At 42.6% G+C, this 19,137-nt stretch overlaps 1 protein-coding gene across 2 annotated transcripts in view; it reads left to right on the forward strand.

The window, feature by feature from the left end:
• Positions 1–19,137, forward strand: part of VWA8 (von Willebrand factor A domain containing 8) — a 392,083-nt gene that overhangs the window by 252,894 nt on the left and 120,052 nt on the right. For both annotated transcript variants that reach the window (XM_047755719.1, XM_047755720.1), the window contains 5 exons: positions 489–553; positions 1,255–1,380; positions 3,413–3,522; positions 5,134–5,288; positions 11,155–11,350. In XM_047755719.1, coding sequence (XP_047611675.1) covers positions 489–553; positions 1,255–1,380; positions 3,413–3,522; positions 5,134–5,288; positions 11,155–11,350 — 652 coding nt within the window. The remainder of the gene's footprint in view (positions 1–488; positions 554–1,254; positions 1,381–3,412; positions 3,523–5,133; positions 5,289–11,154; positions 11,351–19,137) is intronic.

Genomic DNA, 19,137 nt, shown 5'->3' on the forward strand with positions numbered 1-19,137 from the left:
AATCTAAGAAACAAAGTATTTCCTACGTATTTATGCTATGGTATAAGTTCCACAGTTAATCACCAGATAGCATGTTTATTTCTAATCAGTATTGTGCATTATTTTACAAAATATTATTCTAGGAGTTCCCTGGTGTCTCAGCAGGTTAAGGATCCAGCATTGTCACTGCTGTGGCTTAGGTTACTGCTGTGGCGTGGGTTTGATTTCTGGCCCAGGAACTGCAAACTTCAGCCACTTCTGGATATATATATATGCACACACACACATATATATAATTATAATCCTAAAGTTGTTTTAGTACACAGTTCATAATTTTGAAATATATTTTAATCCATGTTACCGTAAGAGCCTTGGAGTGGATAAAAAGGTAGCTTCTCAGAGAATCTCATGTTTTACATGTTGAAGAGCTTTATTTCAGGAAAAGCAACTGAAGACACAGCCGCCTGGGACACATTTAAAGTGAATGTTTTGTTTTGTTTTGTTTTTAGGAAACTTACAAAATGTGTAAAGAATTTTCGCATAAAAACTGGCTGGTATTCTACAAAGGAAAAGGGTGAGCTCTTGGTTGTAGAAGATTTAAACCTGGATCCTTCTTTTATCCATTCCATTTCCTCCTTTAATTATACCTATTTATTAGAACACTAATGTGACCCAATTATAAATATTTTACTCTAAGAGTAACTTAGCCCACATTGCAGAAGGTTGAAAAACAGATGTTTTTAGAAAAGGCAGTGCTCATAATTCCACATACAACCACTGTCAGCCTGGCTGCCATCACTTCCCATTTTTTAATTCTTATGCATGTCCTTCCATAGCATAGAGTTTTATATATCCATTTTCTCAGTTAACATTTTGCTATGTTTGGAGTTCCTGCCGTGGCGCAGTGGAAATGAATCCAATTGGGAACCATGAGGTTGCAGGTTCGATCCCTGGCTTCACTCAGTGGGTTGAGGATCCAGGGTTGCCATCAACTGTGGTGTAGGTCACAGATGCAGCTCGGATCTGGTGTTGCTGTGGCTGTGGTGTAGACCAGCAGCTGTAGCTCCAATTCAACCCTTAGCCTGGGAGCCTCCATATGCCACAGGAGCAGCCATGAAAAGACAACAACAACAAAAAATTGCTGTGTTATTTAGTCTTAAAAACATTGTTTTCAGGATTGTATACTATGTCATGAAATCCTTGTGTCATGGTTAATCAACCATTATCCTCCCAGCGCCTTTCAGAGAGGTTTTTTGGGTTTTTTTTTCCCCCCAGGAACAGCCTGACGGTGCTGGATGTTCTAGAAGGACGAACTCACACCATCTCACTTCCCATCAACCTCCAGACAGTTTTTCTTGTAGCGGAAGACAAATGGCTTCTGGTGGAAAGCGAAACAAATCGGTAGGTAGATCTATATAGTAGGTTATGGACTGTGCAGCAGCGCGACCTTTTTTATCAGTTATCCAGCATCCTTACAGCTCTGTCTTCCTGTGTCTGTCCTTTCAGTCATTTCTGTATTTGGCAGTATCTCTATAGGTGACACTTCCAAGAAGAGGGGAGTGGAAATTTTAAATAAATTAAATGTCACTTCACAGAGTAATGATAAAAACGTTTCAGAGGATGACTTTGCAATTCACCAGAAAAGCATAATGACTCTGGGAGTTCCCTGGTGGTCTAGTGGTCAGGACTCAGCGCTTTCACTGCTGCAGCCCAGGTTCAGTCCCTGACTGGGAACTGAGAGATCCCACATCATGCTGCTGCACGCTGTGGCCAAAGAATAATAATAACGATGTTGACAAAATATGATATTTATCCATATTTCTTTGGGCTTTTTCCTATGAGCACATTGAGAATTCAGTGTATTCTTTTTTTTTTTTTTGTCCTTTTAGGGACACACCTGCAGCATGCGGAGGTTCCCAGGCTAGGGGTTTAATCACAGCTGTTGCTGCCAGCCTACACCACAGCCACAGCAATGCCAGATCCAAGCTGCGTGACCTACACCACAGCTCATGGCAATGCTGGATCCTTAACCCACTGAGCGAAGCCAGGGATCAAACCTGCAACCTCATGGTTCCTAGTCGGATTCGTTTCTGGGCGCCACAACGGGAACTCCGAGAATTCACTGTATTCTTGCCAAACTAGAGATACTTCAAGATGAATTGTTGACAAGTTCCTGTCGTGGCTCATTGGTTAATGAACCCGATTAGCATCCATGGGGATGCGGTTCGATCCCTGGCCTCACTCAGTGGGTTAAAGATCCGACTGTTACCGTGAGCTGTGGTGTAGGTCGCAGGTGCAGATTGGATCCTGAGTTGCTCTGGCTCTGGTGTAGGCTGGTGGCTACAGCTCCCATCTGACTCCTAGCCTGGGAACTTCCATATGCAGGGGGAGCAGGCCCTAGAAAAGGCAAACAAACAAAAAAAGATAAATCGTCAGTTTATTCTTTCTTCCAAGGGCCACAGTCTCCATCCATGGGCTGTTGCCTTTTTGCAACTTCACAGAATCCACTGTTTTTTCGTTTTATCTTGCGTGCTCTTATTTGGTTATGTTTATGTTTATGTGACCTCCTGCATTGGACCAGACTCTTGATGAGAAGGCCGTTACATACACTTGGCATGAAGAGGCTGCACAGGAAATTGTGGGGCCCCTCCCTCGTGCATTACATCTGCTGGCTCCATGAAGATTCTCTGCCCCTCTGCTGACAAGCAGAAGCGGCCTGCTGCTGCAAAAGAAGCCTAACTCTTTATACAGCCTTATTTTAGAAATCTTACAAATAAGTAGATCAAGGGGATTACTGCAGAGAGGGTTTCTGTCCCCAGAGCTGGTCACAAATCAGAGGCCGGGCCCCCTCACACTGCTGGCTGATCCGTCTTATCCACGGAAGGCTTCATGACAGTATGGATGTATCTCTTTAGAATTGCTTTTGCCTCTTCTTTTTTTTGTGTGTGTGGTCTTTTCTTTAGGGCTGCTCCCGCTGCATATGGAAGTTCCCAGGCTAGGGGTCGAATTAGAGTTACAGCCACAGCCACAGTAACACGCAATTCAAGCCACGTCTGTGACCTGCACCGCTGCTCACGGCAACACCGGATCCTTAACCCGGCAAGCAAGGCCAGGGATTGAACCTGTGTCCTCATGGATGCCAGTCAGATTCGTTTGCACTGAACCATGCTGGGAACTCTTTTTTTTTTTTTTTTTAATAGCCTTTCCTCTTATAGGACGTGTTGGATTTTTAGTTCATGTTTATGACCGCAAGGTTATGATGCACTGCTCTGTGTACAGTGTCAAGAAGTTATTTTTAAATTCGTGATGAAACTCTGAAACTGCAAATTGTACTCAAAATATAAAAAAGAAGTTTTTGGGGGGTCCTAGTCTGGCCTCACAGTTATTAGAAAAAGAAAGCCTTTTTTCACATCGATGTTGTGTTTGTTTACAGGAAATATCTTTTAACTAAGCCTGCACACATCGAATCTGCGGTGAGTGGAGTTTGCCAGTTGTATGTGTTGAAAGAGGAGCCACCCAGTACAGGGTTTGGAGTCACACAAGGTAAATAAACACTGCGTCCTGTGTGTTCCTGGCTGTGGGGTGTGTGCTTGCTTTCATACCACCGTTCTCTAGAATCATTTGAGTATAGCACTACCAACATAGGTTACATTTATACCAAAAGAAAAAACTTTATCCCTACACTGGAAATAATGACTCTACTGACTTTTAAGTTTGTCTTTGAATTTTTTTTTCTTCTCTTTTTGTCTTTCTAGGGCTGCACCTGCAGCATATGGAGGGTCCCAGGCTAAGGGTCCAATCGGAGCTGTAGCCGGCAGCCTCTCCAGAGCCACAGCAACGCAGGATCTGAGCCACATCTGCGACCTACACCACAGCTCAAGGCAACGCCGGATCCTTAACCCGCTGAGCGAGGGCAGGGATCAAACCCGTGTCCTCATGGATGTTAGTCAGGTTCATTACGGCTGAGCCACAACAGGAAGTCCTGTCTTTGAATTTTTTAAACTGACAAGTCAGAGTTCGTGTGTGTGTGTGTGTGTGTGTGTGTGTGTGTGTAGGCTTGGAATATATATATACACACACAAACATATATATAATATGTGTATATAAAATATTATCACTATGTATTATCTATAGTATTATTAATATTACTGTATATTCCAAGCCTATTTAAGACTGCATCATTTCTTTTTACACAGACCGTCAGGATTTCTACTTTAATCATCCCAGTTTTGGGAGGGGGGATGAAAAGTACTTAAGAAAAAAAATCTGAAGCATTCCTGTCGTGGCTCAGTGGTTAATGAACCCAACTAGTAACCATAAGGACATGGGTTCAATCTCTGGCCTTGCTCAGTGGGTTAAGGATCTGGAGTCGCCGTGAGCTGTGGTGTGGGTTGCAGACGCGGCTCCGATCCCGCTATCCCGCTTTGCCGTGGCTGTGGTGTAGGCCGGTGGCTACAGCTCCGATTGGACCCCTAGCCTGGGAACCTCCATATGCCGCAGGTGCAGCCCTAAACAGACAATAAATAAATAAATAAATATCCGAAATATGCCATGGCTCACAGTGGGTTGGTTCAATTTCATATCTTTCTGTTAGAGTGCTCTTAATGTTCATCTTAATTACTAATAAAAATTTGAGGAGTTCCCGTCGTGGCGCAGTGGTTAACGAATCCGACTAGGAACCATGAGGTTGCGGGTTCGGTCCCTGCCCTTGCTCAGTGGGTTAAGGATCTGGCGTTGCCGTGAGCTGTGGTGTAGGTTGCAGACGCGGCTCGGATCCCGCGTTGCTGTGGCTCTGGCGTAGGCCGGCGGGTACAGCTCTGATTCGACCCCTAGCCTGGGAACCTCCATATGCCGCGGGAGCGGCCCAAAGAAATAGCAAAAAGACAAAAAAGTAAATAAATAAAAAGAAAAAGAAAAATAGTTTAAAAAAAAATTGAATTCCATGAATCCTTGAAATCACTTTGAGAAGATGCCACCATGATTGTGAAAACTGAGTTTTCACAGACACAAGGCTAGGAGTGTAACTGAAAATATTTTCTCTTTTTTCACTTGCGCCGTTCAGTTGGAGTTGGCGAGCATGAAACCTTGCCAAAAATTAATTCCCGGAGCATTTTAGGGGCCTATGGTGTTTCATGGTTCTCTGACACTTTGCAGAAACAGACTTCAGCATCCCTCATAAAATTTCAAGTGATCAACTATCATCTGAAAATCTAAGTTCAGCTGTGGGACAAAAGATTGCCTCTCCAAACCGAATTCTCTCTGATGAGAATAGTTATGCTACAGTGGTTGTTGGTTTCCCAGATCTCATGGTAAGCATAAGTTTTTTCAGTTTTTAAAATGTGGTCTATACCCTAAGCCTACTGGAGGAGTAACCCAAAATGTCATGGTTTTCCGGTAGACATTCCATTTCGACATTCTGTTTCCAGACCAGTCATTTAAAAAATGCATCCCGTATGGTTTCATTGCCTCTTGAAAATGAATATTTAATTGTCATGCAATTATATAATTTAGCAAAGGAAAAACCCAGTATTCTCCATACATGAGGGTTCATGTGACAGTTAAGTACTTAATGTACTGACGGTGATTTTATTCATGTTTCTTCATGTGCTTGTGTAATTTGTCAAGAGGAACAATTCGAGACTGACCAAATAACAAGTCTTCTAGAATTTTTTAAAGTGAAAGATGTTGGGGGGGGTCTCATTCCTGTAGATTAAAATTTTCAACAATCATGAACACCAGTCCATGTTCCATTGGGTTTTCTTCTGATTTATACCTTTGCAGCATCCAGATTATACTGTCAATGCTGATGGTCTCCATTTCATTTGCTTTGAAAAGGATCCTTCAGCTGTTGTTTACTGTTATCTATAAAGAAGAAGCAATCGATAGTTGACTTTAGGTGAAACGAGGCACCATCTTCCCCTGATGGAAATGCGAGAAAACGGAATATAAAGTTTATTGTGGTCCAAGCTGCCGTCGAGTAACCTTAGATGTGCTCCATGTGTTTTGATTAAACATTTAATTTTCATAATTTCCTTTGTAGCTTTTAGGTAGGATGATAGAAGCACTTAAAGATAAAAATATTGGCCCTGCTGAATAGTGCACCAATCCCACATGCCTCAAAATTGTAATGTAATTAATGAATGATGTGTGTAAGACGTTTGAAATTCAAAACCCGATGGATAATGTGCAGCTTAGGACTTTGTCATGTGTCTTCCTAATTAGCAAGGAAAAAGCCTTTGCTGTGGTATCACATAACTGAAAATGAAACATGTCGTTAGAATACAGCATCTTCGGCAGCTTCAAGAAATGAAAGGGGTTGTGTTTAAGATGCTTTCTACAATGCTTGCTGCTCTCAGGAGAGAAAATACTGCAGCTGCTTTGCTGAAGGTGGAACCATTTTAAAAAGTGATCTTTTGATTGAAGAAATTAGTACAGACATATAACGTTACTATTGAAAAGTAAGAAAGCTGAATATAAGGTGATGCTGGCATTGACCCTATAGAAATCCTTCATAGACTGTAGGACTAGCAACCTTGTTAAATTAAAAGCTCTATCCCCTATAGTTAGTACCCATCATATAGGAGATGGTCAATGATTTTTTGTTTCCTGAAGGAAACAATAGGCCCTGCACTATTCTAAGCCCTTTCATATATGATAACTAACTTTTACGATTTCAAGGGTTTTATAGATGAAGGAACAAAAACAGAGAAGCTATCTCTCCCAGGCCACAGAGATAGTGAGTAAGGAAGCTGAGACATGAGCCCAAGGGTAACTGACCCTCAAACCCATATTCTTTCTACTGTAGCACAGTGCCTTTGTGCCTGTATGTGAATTTCTTTTGAGTCTTCATAAAACTATCAATTAACTCTCATTAATGAACTCTCATTAATGTTTCATGGCATTATCAGAGGCACTTAAATTATTTAAATGAATTATAACTTTCTTAACCTACTACCAAATGCCTACGAAAACCTACACTGGGTATCATAGTGAATCCTCAATAGCGAAAAGTTAAAAGCATTCCTTTTGGAGTTCCCTGGTGGCTCAGTAGGTTAAGGATCCAGCATTGTCACTGCTGTGGCACAGGTTCAATTCCACATGCTGCAAGTGCAGCCAAAAAATAAAAAATGAAAACATTCCTTTTAATATCAAGAGTAAGACAAAGATACTCATCACTGCTTCTGTTAAACTATCACTACTTCTGTTAAACAGTGTACTGATCATCTTAGACATGATCCATTAAGGTTTTTTTTCATTTTTTGAAGTTTTATTGAAGTATAGTTGACTTAGAGTGATAATTGTAATTCGTATAGATAAGTTTTGCTGTACAACAAAATGATTCAGTTATACATGTACTCACATCCATTCTCTTTCAGATTCTCTTCCCACATTGATGATCACAGAATATTGGGTAGAGTTCTCTGTGATATACACCCCGTTGGCCAATCAAACCATATACCTTAGCGTGCAGCTGCCAATGCCAAGCCCAGGTCCATCCCTCCCCCCGACCTCACCTGTCCTCTTTGGTAACCATAAGTTTTCAAAGTCTGTGAGTCCCTTTCTTTCTTTCTTTCTTTCTTTCTTTCTTTCTTCTTTCTTCTTTCTTTCTTTCTTTCTTTCTTTCTTTCTTTCTTTCTTTCTTTCTTTCTTTCTTTCTTTCTTTCTTTCTTTCTTTCTTTCTCTTCCTTCCTTCCTTCCTTCCTTCCTTCCTTCCTTTCTTTCTTTCTTTCTTTCCCTTCCTTCCTTCCTTCCTTCCTTCCTTTCTTTCTTTCTTCCTTCCTTCCTTCCTTCCTTCCTTCCTTCCTTCCTTCCTTCCTTCCTTCCTTCCTTCCTTCCTTCCTTCCTTCCCTTTAGGGCCACACTCACAGCAGCATGTGGAAGTTCCCAAGCTAGGAGTCAAATCGGAGTTATAGCTGCTGGCCTACATCACAGCCACAGCAGGGTGGGATCTGAGCCATGTCTGCCACCTAATCTACAGCTCACAGCAATGCTGGATCCTCAACCCACTGAGCGAGGCCAGGGATCAAACCTGCATCCTCATGGATACTAGTCAGTTGTTTCTGCTGCGCCACAACGGGAACCCCCTGTGTGAGTCTGTTTCTGTTCTGCAAATAAGTTCATAAAAATTAAAAACTTCCACTCTGTAGAAAGTCACTGGTAAAAGAATGAAAAGGCAGGCCACAGACTAGGAGAAAATATTGGTAAATCACATTTCCAACAAAGAACTTGTATCCAAAATATATAAAGAGTTCTTAAGAGTCAAGAGTAAGAAATAAGTAATCCAGTATAAAAAAAAAAAATGGTCACACAGTGGCACAGTGAGGTGTCAGAGGTCAGAGCCTGAGCAGATGAGAAAGACATCCGTGGTCGGGGAGGGAGTACTGACCAGCTCAGAGCATCAAGTCCAGCCAGGATGAAGATGGAAGCCCAGGAAGAGGCAGCCCAGTGTGGGAACTGGGAGCCCAAGCAAGGAGAAGAGTTCATCCTCACGGGAACATAGCTCAGTGTGGACTGTAAGACCAAGCAGGGGGAGGAGGGCCTTTGCCTGGAAGAGAAAGTTAGTGGTGGAGATGAGTGATGAGTCACATGCAGTGGAACTCAGCAAAAAAAGTCAAAATATTGGAGTTCCCGTCGTGGCGCAGTGGTTAACGAATCCAACTAGGAACCATGAGGGTGTGGGCTTGATCCCTGGCCTTGCTCAGTGGGTTAAGGATCTGGCGTTGCCATGAGCTGTGGTGTAGGTTGCAGACGTGGCTCGGATCCTGAGTTGTTGTGGCTCTGGCGTAGGCCGCCAGCTACAGCTCCGATTAGACCCCTAGCCTGGGAACCTCCATATGCCTCGGGAGTGGCCCTAGAAAAGGCAAAAAGACCAAAAAAAAAAAAAAGTCAAAATATTAAGGATAATGAAGTTTAAGTTCCTCACTCTTAAAGAAGGGAGTTACAGATACTAAAGGAAAGAAAACTAGAGTGAGCCCTATAGTTGTTGGATTGGGATTGAATATGTCTGAGGAACTCTTAGTTTTTAAAATATTTTAATAGATGTATATAGAAATAAAGTCAGAGGTAAGTCTGTTTAAAAAATGGGCAAAAGACTTGAATAGACTCTTTACCAAAGAAGATATATGGGGGAGTTCCCGTTGTGGCACAGTGGTTAATGAATCCGTCTAGGAACCATGGGGTTGTGGGTTCGATCCCTGTCCTCACTCAGTGGGTTAAGGATCTGGCGTTGCCATGAGCTGTGGTGTAGGTCACAGACTCGGCTCAGATCCCGCATTGCTGTGGCTGTGGTGTAGGCCGGCAGCTACAGCTCCGATTCGACCCCTAGCCTGGGAACCTCCATATGCCACGGGAGCAGCCCTAGAAAAGACAAAAAAAAAAAAAAGATAAGATATATGGATGGTAATTAAGTACAGGAAAAGACATTCAGCATCCTTAGTCATTAGGGAAATGCAAATTAACACCATGATGAGATACTACTACTGCTTATTAGAATGGCTAAAATTAAAAAAAAAATTTAAATGCTGACAACCAAAAGCTAACAAGGATGCAACACAAATGCAATTCTCATACATGTTTAATGAAGAGCAAGAACAGATAATAACCAAGGCATTCTTTGAAGAGGAACCTAGAATAAAAAGCAGAGGTATTTACCCTACTAAATTTCAAGGCTTATTATAAAGCTTTAATAACTAAGACCACGTGGTATTGGCTGAGGGGTAGAAGAATATACAGCAGAACTGAATGAAATGCCCAGAAACAGATGCAGGCAGAAATGCAAGTGTTTACTTTTCCTCCTTCCTACCTGCCCGCCTCCCCCGGCTTTTTAGGGCCGCGCCTGCAGCATATGGAAGTTCCCAGGCTAGGGGTCTAATTGGAGCTGTAGCCGCCAGCCTACGCCAGAGCCACAGCAATACCAGACCCGAGCTGTGTCTTTGACCTACACCACAGCTCATGGCAACACCAGATCCTTAACCCACTGAGCGAGGCCAGGGATCAAACCTGTAACCTTGTGATTCCTAGTCAGATCTGTTTCTGCTACAGCACGACAGGAACTCCCAGTATTTTTTATTTTTAAATTAACCATATTGTTAATAATTCCCTCTTTTTAGTTATAACTCATAAAAAAGACTTTATATATTTCACCCTTGTTGGAAAATGATGATTATTGATAAAGCTGCTGTCATCTGTAAATTGAAAGAAGTTAAGGAATTTGATTTTCTTTTCTTTTCTTTTCTTTTCTTTTTTTTTTTTTTTTAGGGCCGCTCCCGTGGCATATGGAGGTTCCCAGGCTAGGGGTCCAATCGGAGCTGTAGCCGCCGGCGTACGCCAGAGCCACAGCAACACGGGATCCAAGCTGCGTCTGTGACCTACACCACAGCTCATGGCAACGCCAGATCCTTAACCCACTGAGCAAGGCCAGGGATCAAACCTGCAACCTCATGGTTCCTAGTCAGATTCGTTAACCACTGAGCCACAATGGGAACTCCTTGATTTTCTTATGTTTGCGAAATTTAAGTTTACCACTGGTGCCTGCTGAGAGGGCTGCTTTGTAAAAGTTGTGAATGTAATTCATAGTACTTCGGTATTTTTTGTTTGTTTGTGTTTTTTATAATGATTTTTATTTTTTATTTTTTCATTATAGCTGGTTTGCAGTGTTCTGTCAATTTTCTGCTGTACAGCAGGGTAACCCAGTTACACATACATGTATACGTATTTTTTTCTCGCATTATCATGCTCCCTCATAAGTGACTAGACATAGTTCCCAGGGGTACACAACAGGATCTCATGGCTTATCCATTCCAAAGGCAATCGTTTGCATCTATTAACCCCAAATTCCCAGTCCATCCCACCCCTCCGACTCCCCCTTGGCAACCACAAGTCCATTCTCTAAGTCCATGGGTTTCTTTTCTGTGGAAAGGTTCATTTGTGCTGCATGTAAATCATTGAAACCGGACCACACCTTCACACCATGCACAAAAATAAACCCAAAGTGGCCTAAAGACTTAAATGTAAGACAAGACACCATCAAGAGAACAGAGGCAAAACATTCTCTGATGTCAACCTTACAAAGGTCGTCTCAGGTTCAGTCTCCCAAAGCGACAGAAATAAAAGCGAAAATAAACCAAAGGGACCTAATTGTACTTCAGTATTTGAATTGCTCTCTCTCTTTTTCAGTCACCTAGTGAAGTTTATTCTTGGAAAAGGCCGTCCTCTTTGCATCACTCAAGGGTCACTGATTCAACGTTCTATGGAGGAAAGAGGAAAAGTGGAACCCCCAAGCAGAGCAATTGTGTGACTCTTTTAGATACTAATCAGATCGTCCGGATTTTGCCCCCTGGAGAAGTCCCTTTAAAAGATATCTACCCAAAAGGTAAGAAACTTACCAAGTCGTGATGCATCAAGGTAATCAAAGGTCGTTTGCTTTTGGTAGGGGTATTTAACTTATCATTATCATTCTATATTTATAAATATCAATAATTCTAACAGGGTTTATTAGCCAAAAAGATCTCCATGTGCACAGAAAGTTTTCACTCAACTTCTCACAGTATGTGATTATAGCCACTGCTGTTAGAAGTCAACTTCATTTGCATTGCAATCTCTGTAATAACCATACTTAGAACATGTTTTCAAAGAGACTTAAAGATTATTAGAATGTGGAATTCCCGTCATGGCGCAGTGGTTAACGAATCCGACTAGGAACCATGAGTTTGGGGGTCCGATCCCTGGCCTTGCTCAGTGGGTTGAGGATCCAGGGTTGCTATGAGCTGTGGTGTAGGTCGCAGTCGAGGCTCGGATCCAGTGTTGCTGTGGCTCTGGCGTAGACCGGTGGCTACAGCTCTGATTCAACCCCTAGCCTGGGAACCTCCATATGCCGCGGGAGCAGCCCTAGAAAAGGCAAAAAAAAAAAAGACCAAAAAAAAGAGATTATTAGAATGTTAAGCGTAGAAAATGGGTCTGACTTTTGTCTTAGATTCCTGTGACTAAAGCCAGGGACTTATGCAAACTGATTTACTTCGTGTTCTCCAAGTCAATTGATACTGATTACTGTGTAATATATTTCTGGTCCTGGGCTGATCATTTTCCTTGGATAAATTCATTTAATCTTCAAATTCCCATCCTGTCTTCAGTGTACTCTCAAATTTGTATGCAGAGAAAGGGACACAGAGAGGTAAAATAACTTGCCAGGGGTGACCCCTCAAGTGGCCGGCAGAGCCTAGGTTTGGACCAAAGTCTTCCAACCCAAGGCCACAGCTATTCCTACTGAACCACACTGACTTTCCTCATGGAGGATACTCATGAAAATATTTGATCATTGAGCCACTGATTATTATTTGCCTTATAGGGGGAGTCCTGTGTTAACATGCATTATATTAGTATAGACTTCATAAATAATACTAAACATATTATAACAATTTATTACTGGGCTTGAAGAGTCCTGGTGCCATGATGATGTTAGACTCAGTTCCTCCCAAATACATCGGCATTCCCTTGCCGTCTTTTTTATGGTAGAAAAGGCAGGTGAACACAGTGATGATGGCAGCACAGTGAGAGGAGTATCCCCAAGAAGAGACGCTGACAACCCAGGCTGGTGATTCTGAGCTGACTCTTGAAAGATAAGTGGGAGTGGATCAAATGAAGGAATTGTCCCAGGAAGGGGGAACCCCCTGTGGCCAGTACGGAGCCACGACAGAGCCCTCCAGGAGTTACAGGAAATCCTATATCGGAATTCTTAGGAGTTACAGGAAATTGGATACTAGAATTCAGTGTGCCCGCAGCCCCCCAGGAACCTGCTGGGGGTCAGTCCTGATGCGATTCCTCCCTCATTCTCCACATCTTATCCATCATCGGTCACCATGTCTCTTGTTGTTGTTGCTCAAATATTTCCCTTGAAAGAACAAATAGAAAAATATAATGGAAAAAAACAAATATGGACAGGAGACCTAACAATCTCATATTGTCTTCTAATTACCACAATACACTCTATCATAAAGAAAAGTTCTTAAATGTTTTCATCACTCACTCTCTGAATTTCACAATTCAGCCTTCGATCCACATAGATATGTCTGCTACACCATCCTTCCAGGATGGGAAGCTCTACTGCAAGAGAATCAGTGGCCCTTTTCGGCTAAACCAAATTTTTCTTTTCTGATTTTAAATATATATATATATATATATATATATAGAGAGAGAGAGAGAGAGAAAGTCATTGTAAATCAACTATACGTCAATAAAATTAAATTTGAAAAGACCATGTATATATAGTATTAGTTTTTCGCCATTCTAATAGGTATGCAGTGCTATCTCCCTGTAATCTTAATTTGCATTTTCCCTAGTGCCCAATGATGTTGAACATCTTTTCATATATATCTTCCTTTTTTGTTTGATTGTTTGTTTTTTTGCTTTTTACGGCTGCACCTGCAGCACATGGAAGTTCCCAGGCTAGGGGTTGAATTGGCACTACAGCTGCTGGCCTATGCACAGCCACAGCAATGCCGGATCCTTAACCCACTGAGCGAGGCCAGGGATTGAACCCGCAACCTCATGGATACTAGTTGGATTCATTTTCACTGTACCACAATGGGAACTCCTCATGTCTGTCTTCTTTAGTGAAATGTTTCTTCAGATCTTTTGCCCACTTTTTGAATTGGGTTATTTGCTTTCTCTTCAATGACTTTTGAGTGGTCTTTTTACATTCTAGATACAAGTCCAGACACACACTTTCCAGACATTTTCTCCCATTTTGGGGAAGGGCCCAATCGCCTATGTCATCTTCGAGAGATTTCATATTTCTAGATTGTACACTTAAGATTTATACTCCACTTTGAGTTAATTTTTTTACATGGTGAAAGGTATGGATTGAGACTCCTTGTTTTGCATGGGGAGAGTCAATTTTTCCAGCACCATTTGCTGGAAAGATTGTCCTTTTGAAGCAGGAGGGAGATGGATGGGTCCCAGGTGGAACAACTGGAATCTGTCCCCTGTGGACAGATTCTTCAAGATAAAGATTATATCAGGAGCAAGGAGGAGCAGAGTCCTGCTTGGATAAAAGATAAAGAGATGACATATTTTCCTTTCTCGAGGTCAAGGAGACCTCCTGAACTACACATGTGCAGAAAGCTTCCTCAGGGTTCAGAGAAGGGAGAGGGTGCCCGACCATAATACATCCTGTCAATTTCCCAGAAGCCCTTGCAGTAGAATCCATCCTGGCTAAAAGATGTGTGTGCACACAGGGGAGGGCGCTGAGTCAGGCCAAATATGGACTCAGGGCCAGACAAAGCAAGATGATTTGGCCAAAAGAAACCAGGAAGACCTGCCCCCGTATCAGTGATTTAAAACACCCCCAAAGTGCCATGTTAGGCTCCATCTCTCTTTCTGTCTCTCTGTCTCTCCATCTCTCTGTCTCTCTCTCTCTCTGAACCCACCCACGCTTTCTCCGTTCATATCTTCTCTCCTAATAAACACTTGACTTGCCTCCCTCCTCTCAGTCTCTTTGCCAAGTTTCTTCTCCAGAGAGACAAGAACCGAGGACCTATGTCAGGCGTAATGGCCCTTGTGTCTAGTGGTTAGGATGCAGCACTCTCACCCCACCGCTCCCCGAGAACACTTTTTCCATTAAATTGTCTTTGGACCCCTGCAGAAAATCAACCGTTTCTGAATTTTTCCATTGTGTTCCATTGATCTTTGTGTCTATCCCTTCACTCATCCCACTTTCTCTCTCTCTCCCTTTTTTTTTTTTTTTTTGCTTTTTTAGGCCCACACCCGTGGCATCTGGAAGTTCCCAGGCTAGGGATCGAATCAGAGCTACAGCTGCCAGCCTACCCCACAGTCACAGCAACACGAGATCCGAGCCATGTCTGAGACGTACATCACAGCTCACAGCAATTCTGGATCCTTAACCCACTGAGCAAGACCCTTATCCTCACGGATACTAGTCACATTCATCTCGGCTGCTCCACAAAGGGAACTCCCTCCCACACTCTTGATTACTACTTCAGAGTACGTCTTAAAATCAGATAGGATGGATCCTCTGATTTTGCTGATGGGTATCGGTGGATGGAAAATTCTTAAGAAGTCAGGGGCAAGGGAGGATTCTGACGCAATCAGCCTAACAGAATTCTTGCTGAAGGCAGGGCAGGGTGATCAGACATTACCTGGGAGATGGTAGATCAGGAACCCCATCAGATATCTAGGCTGGGGATTCTGGTTAAGCCAACTGAGCATTATCTTGCTAAAACGGGACAATGGAGATGAACACAGAAGCCCCAAAGTCAGGACCTAGCAGGGAGGAGGATTCAGGAGAGCTTGACTAGAGTTTGGTGTAGGGACAGAAAGATGTTTCCTTCTAGGTTTCTTGGCTGGTCTAATCATTAAATTAACTATAAGACAGATTAACAAGAGAAAAAAGTGCCTATGAATGGGAGTTCCCTAGGACAGGAAGACTCAAAAGGCAGCCAGGGAACTTGGAGCTTAGGTAGCATCCTGAGCCCAGGAAAGGAATGTTCCCAGGAAGGCAGAGGAGATGCTAGAAGACGAAGGTTGCCCTGTTTATGCAGGTAAGTTTCTTAGGTAAAAAGTTTCTCTGTAACAGCTCTCATCCTGGTACAGTTTCCCTTCCTAATATAACTTTAGGCAATTGAGCTGTTCCTGAATCACCTAGAGTTTTCATTGCTTTTAGCTCAAAATAATCCTCATGGGGAAGGGGCAAAACCCGCTCCCCTTCAGTGACCAGGGAGAGACTCTTTGTCATCATCCACAGGGTTAGCCCTTCTTCGTTTATGTTCACTGCTGTAAAATACGACAGTTTATTCATCTCTTCTCTGTTGATGCACATTTAGAGTCTTTACAGTTTCTGGCCATTAGAAGTATTCCTGGAGTTCCCGTCGTGGCGCAGGGGTTAACGAATCTGACTAGGAACCAAGAGGTTGCGGATTCGATCCCTGGCCTTGCTCAGTGGGTTAAGGATCCGGTGTTGCCATGAGCTGTGGTGTGGGTTGCAGACGCGGCTCAGATCCCGAGTTGCTGTGGCTCTGGCATAGGCCAGTGGCTACCGCTCCGATTAGACCTCCCCAGCCTGGGAATCTCCATATGCCGTGGGAACAGCCCTAGAAAAGGCAAAAAGACAAAAGAAAGAAAGAAAGAAAGGTATTCTTTTTTTTTTTTTTTTTGCTGTTTGCTTTTTAGGGCCGTACCCATGGCATATGGAGGTTCCCAGGCTAGGGGTCAAATTGGAGAGATAGTGCTGTTGGACTACACCACAGCCACAGTAACGTGGGATCCGAGCTGTGACTGTGACCTACACCACAGCTCACAGCCACACCCGATCCCTAACCCACTGAGTGAGGCCAGGGATTGAACCTGCATCCTTATGGATCCCAGTGGGCTTCGTTAACCACTGCGCCACAAAGGGAACTCCCTGGAAGTATTCTTATTCCTGTGTATATGTGGAGAGCCTGTAGGGTATATATCTAAGAGTGAAATTACCGAATTGTTATCCAAAGTTGCTGTTCCAATGGCGTAAAAGCTGAGGATGCTCCTTATCCTCATCTTCCCTTGTAAGGTTCAGACCTTTTAGTGTACGTTTCCCTGATTTCTAGTAAGTTTGAGCATCTTTTTTTATGTTGTGATTTACTCTTCTGAAAATTGCCTGTTTATACCATTTGCCATTTTTTTTTTCTTGGTTGCTAGGAGTTTTTTATTTCCCCTCATTTGTTTAAGCAGTGTGCCTTAAAGATTCCAAATGCATATAAAGTGCTTGAGATAGTGTCTGACATGTGGGAAGAATTTTATAAAAGTGGGCTGTTAAAAAAACAATTCCTAAGAGAATGGTGAAGGGAGATTTCAGGATGTGACCCCCTGTGCACAAGCCTCGATTAGATTAGAAAAGATGAAAAGGGAGTTTAGATTACAAAAGATGAAAAGGGAGTTTCCGTTGTGGCAAAGCGATAGTGAATCTGATTAGTATCCATGAGGATGCAGCTTCAATCTCTGGCCTTGCTCAGTGGGTTAAGGATCCAGCGTTTGCTGTGAGCTGTGGTGTAGATCGCAGATGCAGCTCAGATCTGATGTTGCTGTGGCTGTGGTGTAGACTGGTAGCTGCAGCTCCGATTGGACCTCTGGCCTGGGAACTTCCATATGCCCTGAGTTCCACCCTAAAGAAAAAAAAAAGAAAAAAAGAAAGAAAGAAAAGAAGATGCAAAGATTTCAGGAGAGATGCCTCTAAGAAAGTGAAACTGATAAACCCAATATATTTGAAAAGATTAAGAAACTTTGATGATAAGGAACACGTGAAAACCTAAACCAACAACAAACCATGATTATTAACTCCATGTAAAGAAAAAGCAACAATGTTATTATAAGACAGAGCTCTGTCATAAATAGATTTATATACTTATAACAATGTAAGCACTGGATGTTGATCTAACTAAAAACCACCATAGAAAGTGCCCGTTGTGGCTCAGCAGAAACGAATCTGACGAGTATCCATGAACACACAGGTTCTACCCCTGGCCTCGCTCAGTGGATTAAGGATCTGATGTTGCCGTGAGCTGTGGTATAGATTGGCAGCTGTAGCTCTGATTCGACCCCTAGGCTGGGAAACTCCATATGCCACGGGTGGGGCCCTAAAAAGTAAATAAATAAATAGACCAAAAAATTTTTTGAAAATACACTGGGGGTGGGAAAATGAGGTGTTAGGTAGGGGACAGTGTATCTGAAAAAGAGTTAAACTCTCACCTTCCATGGTAGGAAGTCAGTAAATATTGTTTAAAACTAAAACATCAGGAGTGCACCATAAGAGTAAAGGTGAATATCAAAGAAGCAGCTTTAAGAAGCTGAAAGTATTTCTGGAGCAGGAAGTGCGGGGTGAGAGGAGTAGGGCCAGGGTTGATTTTTCTTTCAGCCTGTTTGACTCTTTCGTCTATGTGCGTGCAGATCTTTAGTGAAAATTTAAACTCAATTAATTTTTTAAAGCAAGTGGAGTCCAACCCCCTGACTTGTCAGGAACGAATGCACATTGGCCTTTTATTAAAGAAATCAGTGGACACTGTCAAGGGTGCTCTCCTGGTGACTCTTACAAAGATGGCTTAGCTTGTGGTTATCACACATGGGGAGAGATTTTCCTCTTTCTTCAAATCATGTCGCTTCTAGCTGTTAGCTTTTTTCTTTTTTAATCACAGGCCTCAGCTCTTTTTTTTTTAAATTTATGTTTATTTATTTATTTGAATCATTATTTATTTATTTATTTATTTATTTATTTATATTGCATTGTAGGGTCACACTGGTGGCATATGGAGGTTCGCAGGCTAGAGGTCCAATCGGAGCTATAGCCTACAGCCTATACCACAACCACAGCAACACAGGATCCGAGCTGAGTCTGCAACCTACACCGCAGCTCACGGCATGGCCAGATCCTTAACCCACTGAGCAGGGCCAGGGATCGAACCCACAACCTCATGGTTCCTAATCGGATTCATGTCCACTGTGCCAGGATGGGAACTCCAGGCCTCAGCTCTTTAAAAACAAAATAATGACTCTTGATTGAACGCAGCACCCTGTTTCTTGCATTTTGAGTAAATCCAAAGATTGGGGATCAACACGATGGCAGGATGCTGAACACAGATGTGCATTAAACCTAGCAGTTAACAGATGTACATCAAATGACATTGCTTGATGGGGGGAATTTTTTTTATATAGTTTCATCTTCTCTCTGAAAATATCCTTGGTCATTCTGCCTGACAGTTTTTATTCCCCCTCCCAACCTTGGCACCGCACGCCCGAGCTGTCCTTACCATTCACAGGATCTGTGCGCTAAACACCACGGCAATGACTTCCCTTTAATCGTTGGTGAACTAATCCCTACATATAATTTATACCTCTCTTCCAAATCCACCTGGATTATAAATGTAATGGAAATTTACTGATCCTCCTTCCTCTCTACAAGTTAAAACATTTTAAAAGGATCAACAAGGATTTGGCTAAGTTTGGAGGGAAATCTGGCCATGGTTTTCACATCCTTAAGTCAGTCGTATATTCTGAGCTGATTTATTTTCAGATCAGTAAACATCAATTCTGATGATTTTTCAAGCACTGACCATCACCGCCGTCCCTCCCACCACCCTCAAAAAGTGCTTTATGGCCACAAATTGCCTTTTCTGACAT

The sequence above is a fragment of the Phacochoerus africanus genome, chromosome 13 (assembly GCF_016906955.1).
Source record: "Phacochoerus africanus isolate WHEZ1 chromosome 13, ROS_Pafr_v1, whole genome shotgun sequence".
NCBI classification, from domain to species: Eukaryota; Metazoa; Chordata; class Mammalia; order Artiodactyla; family Suidae; genus Phacochoerus; species Phacochoerus africanus.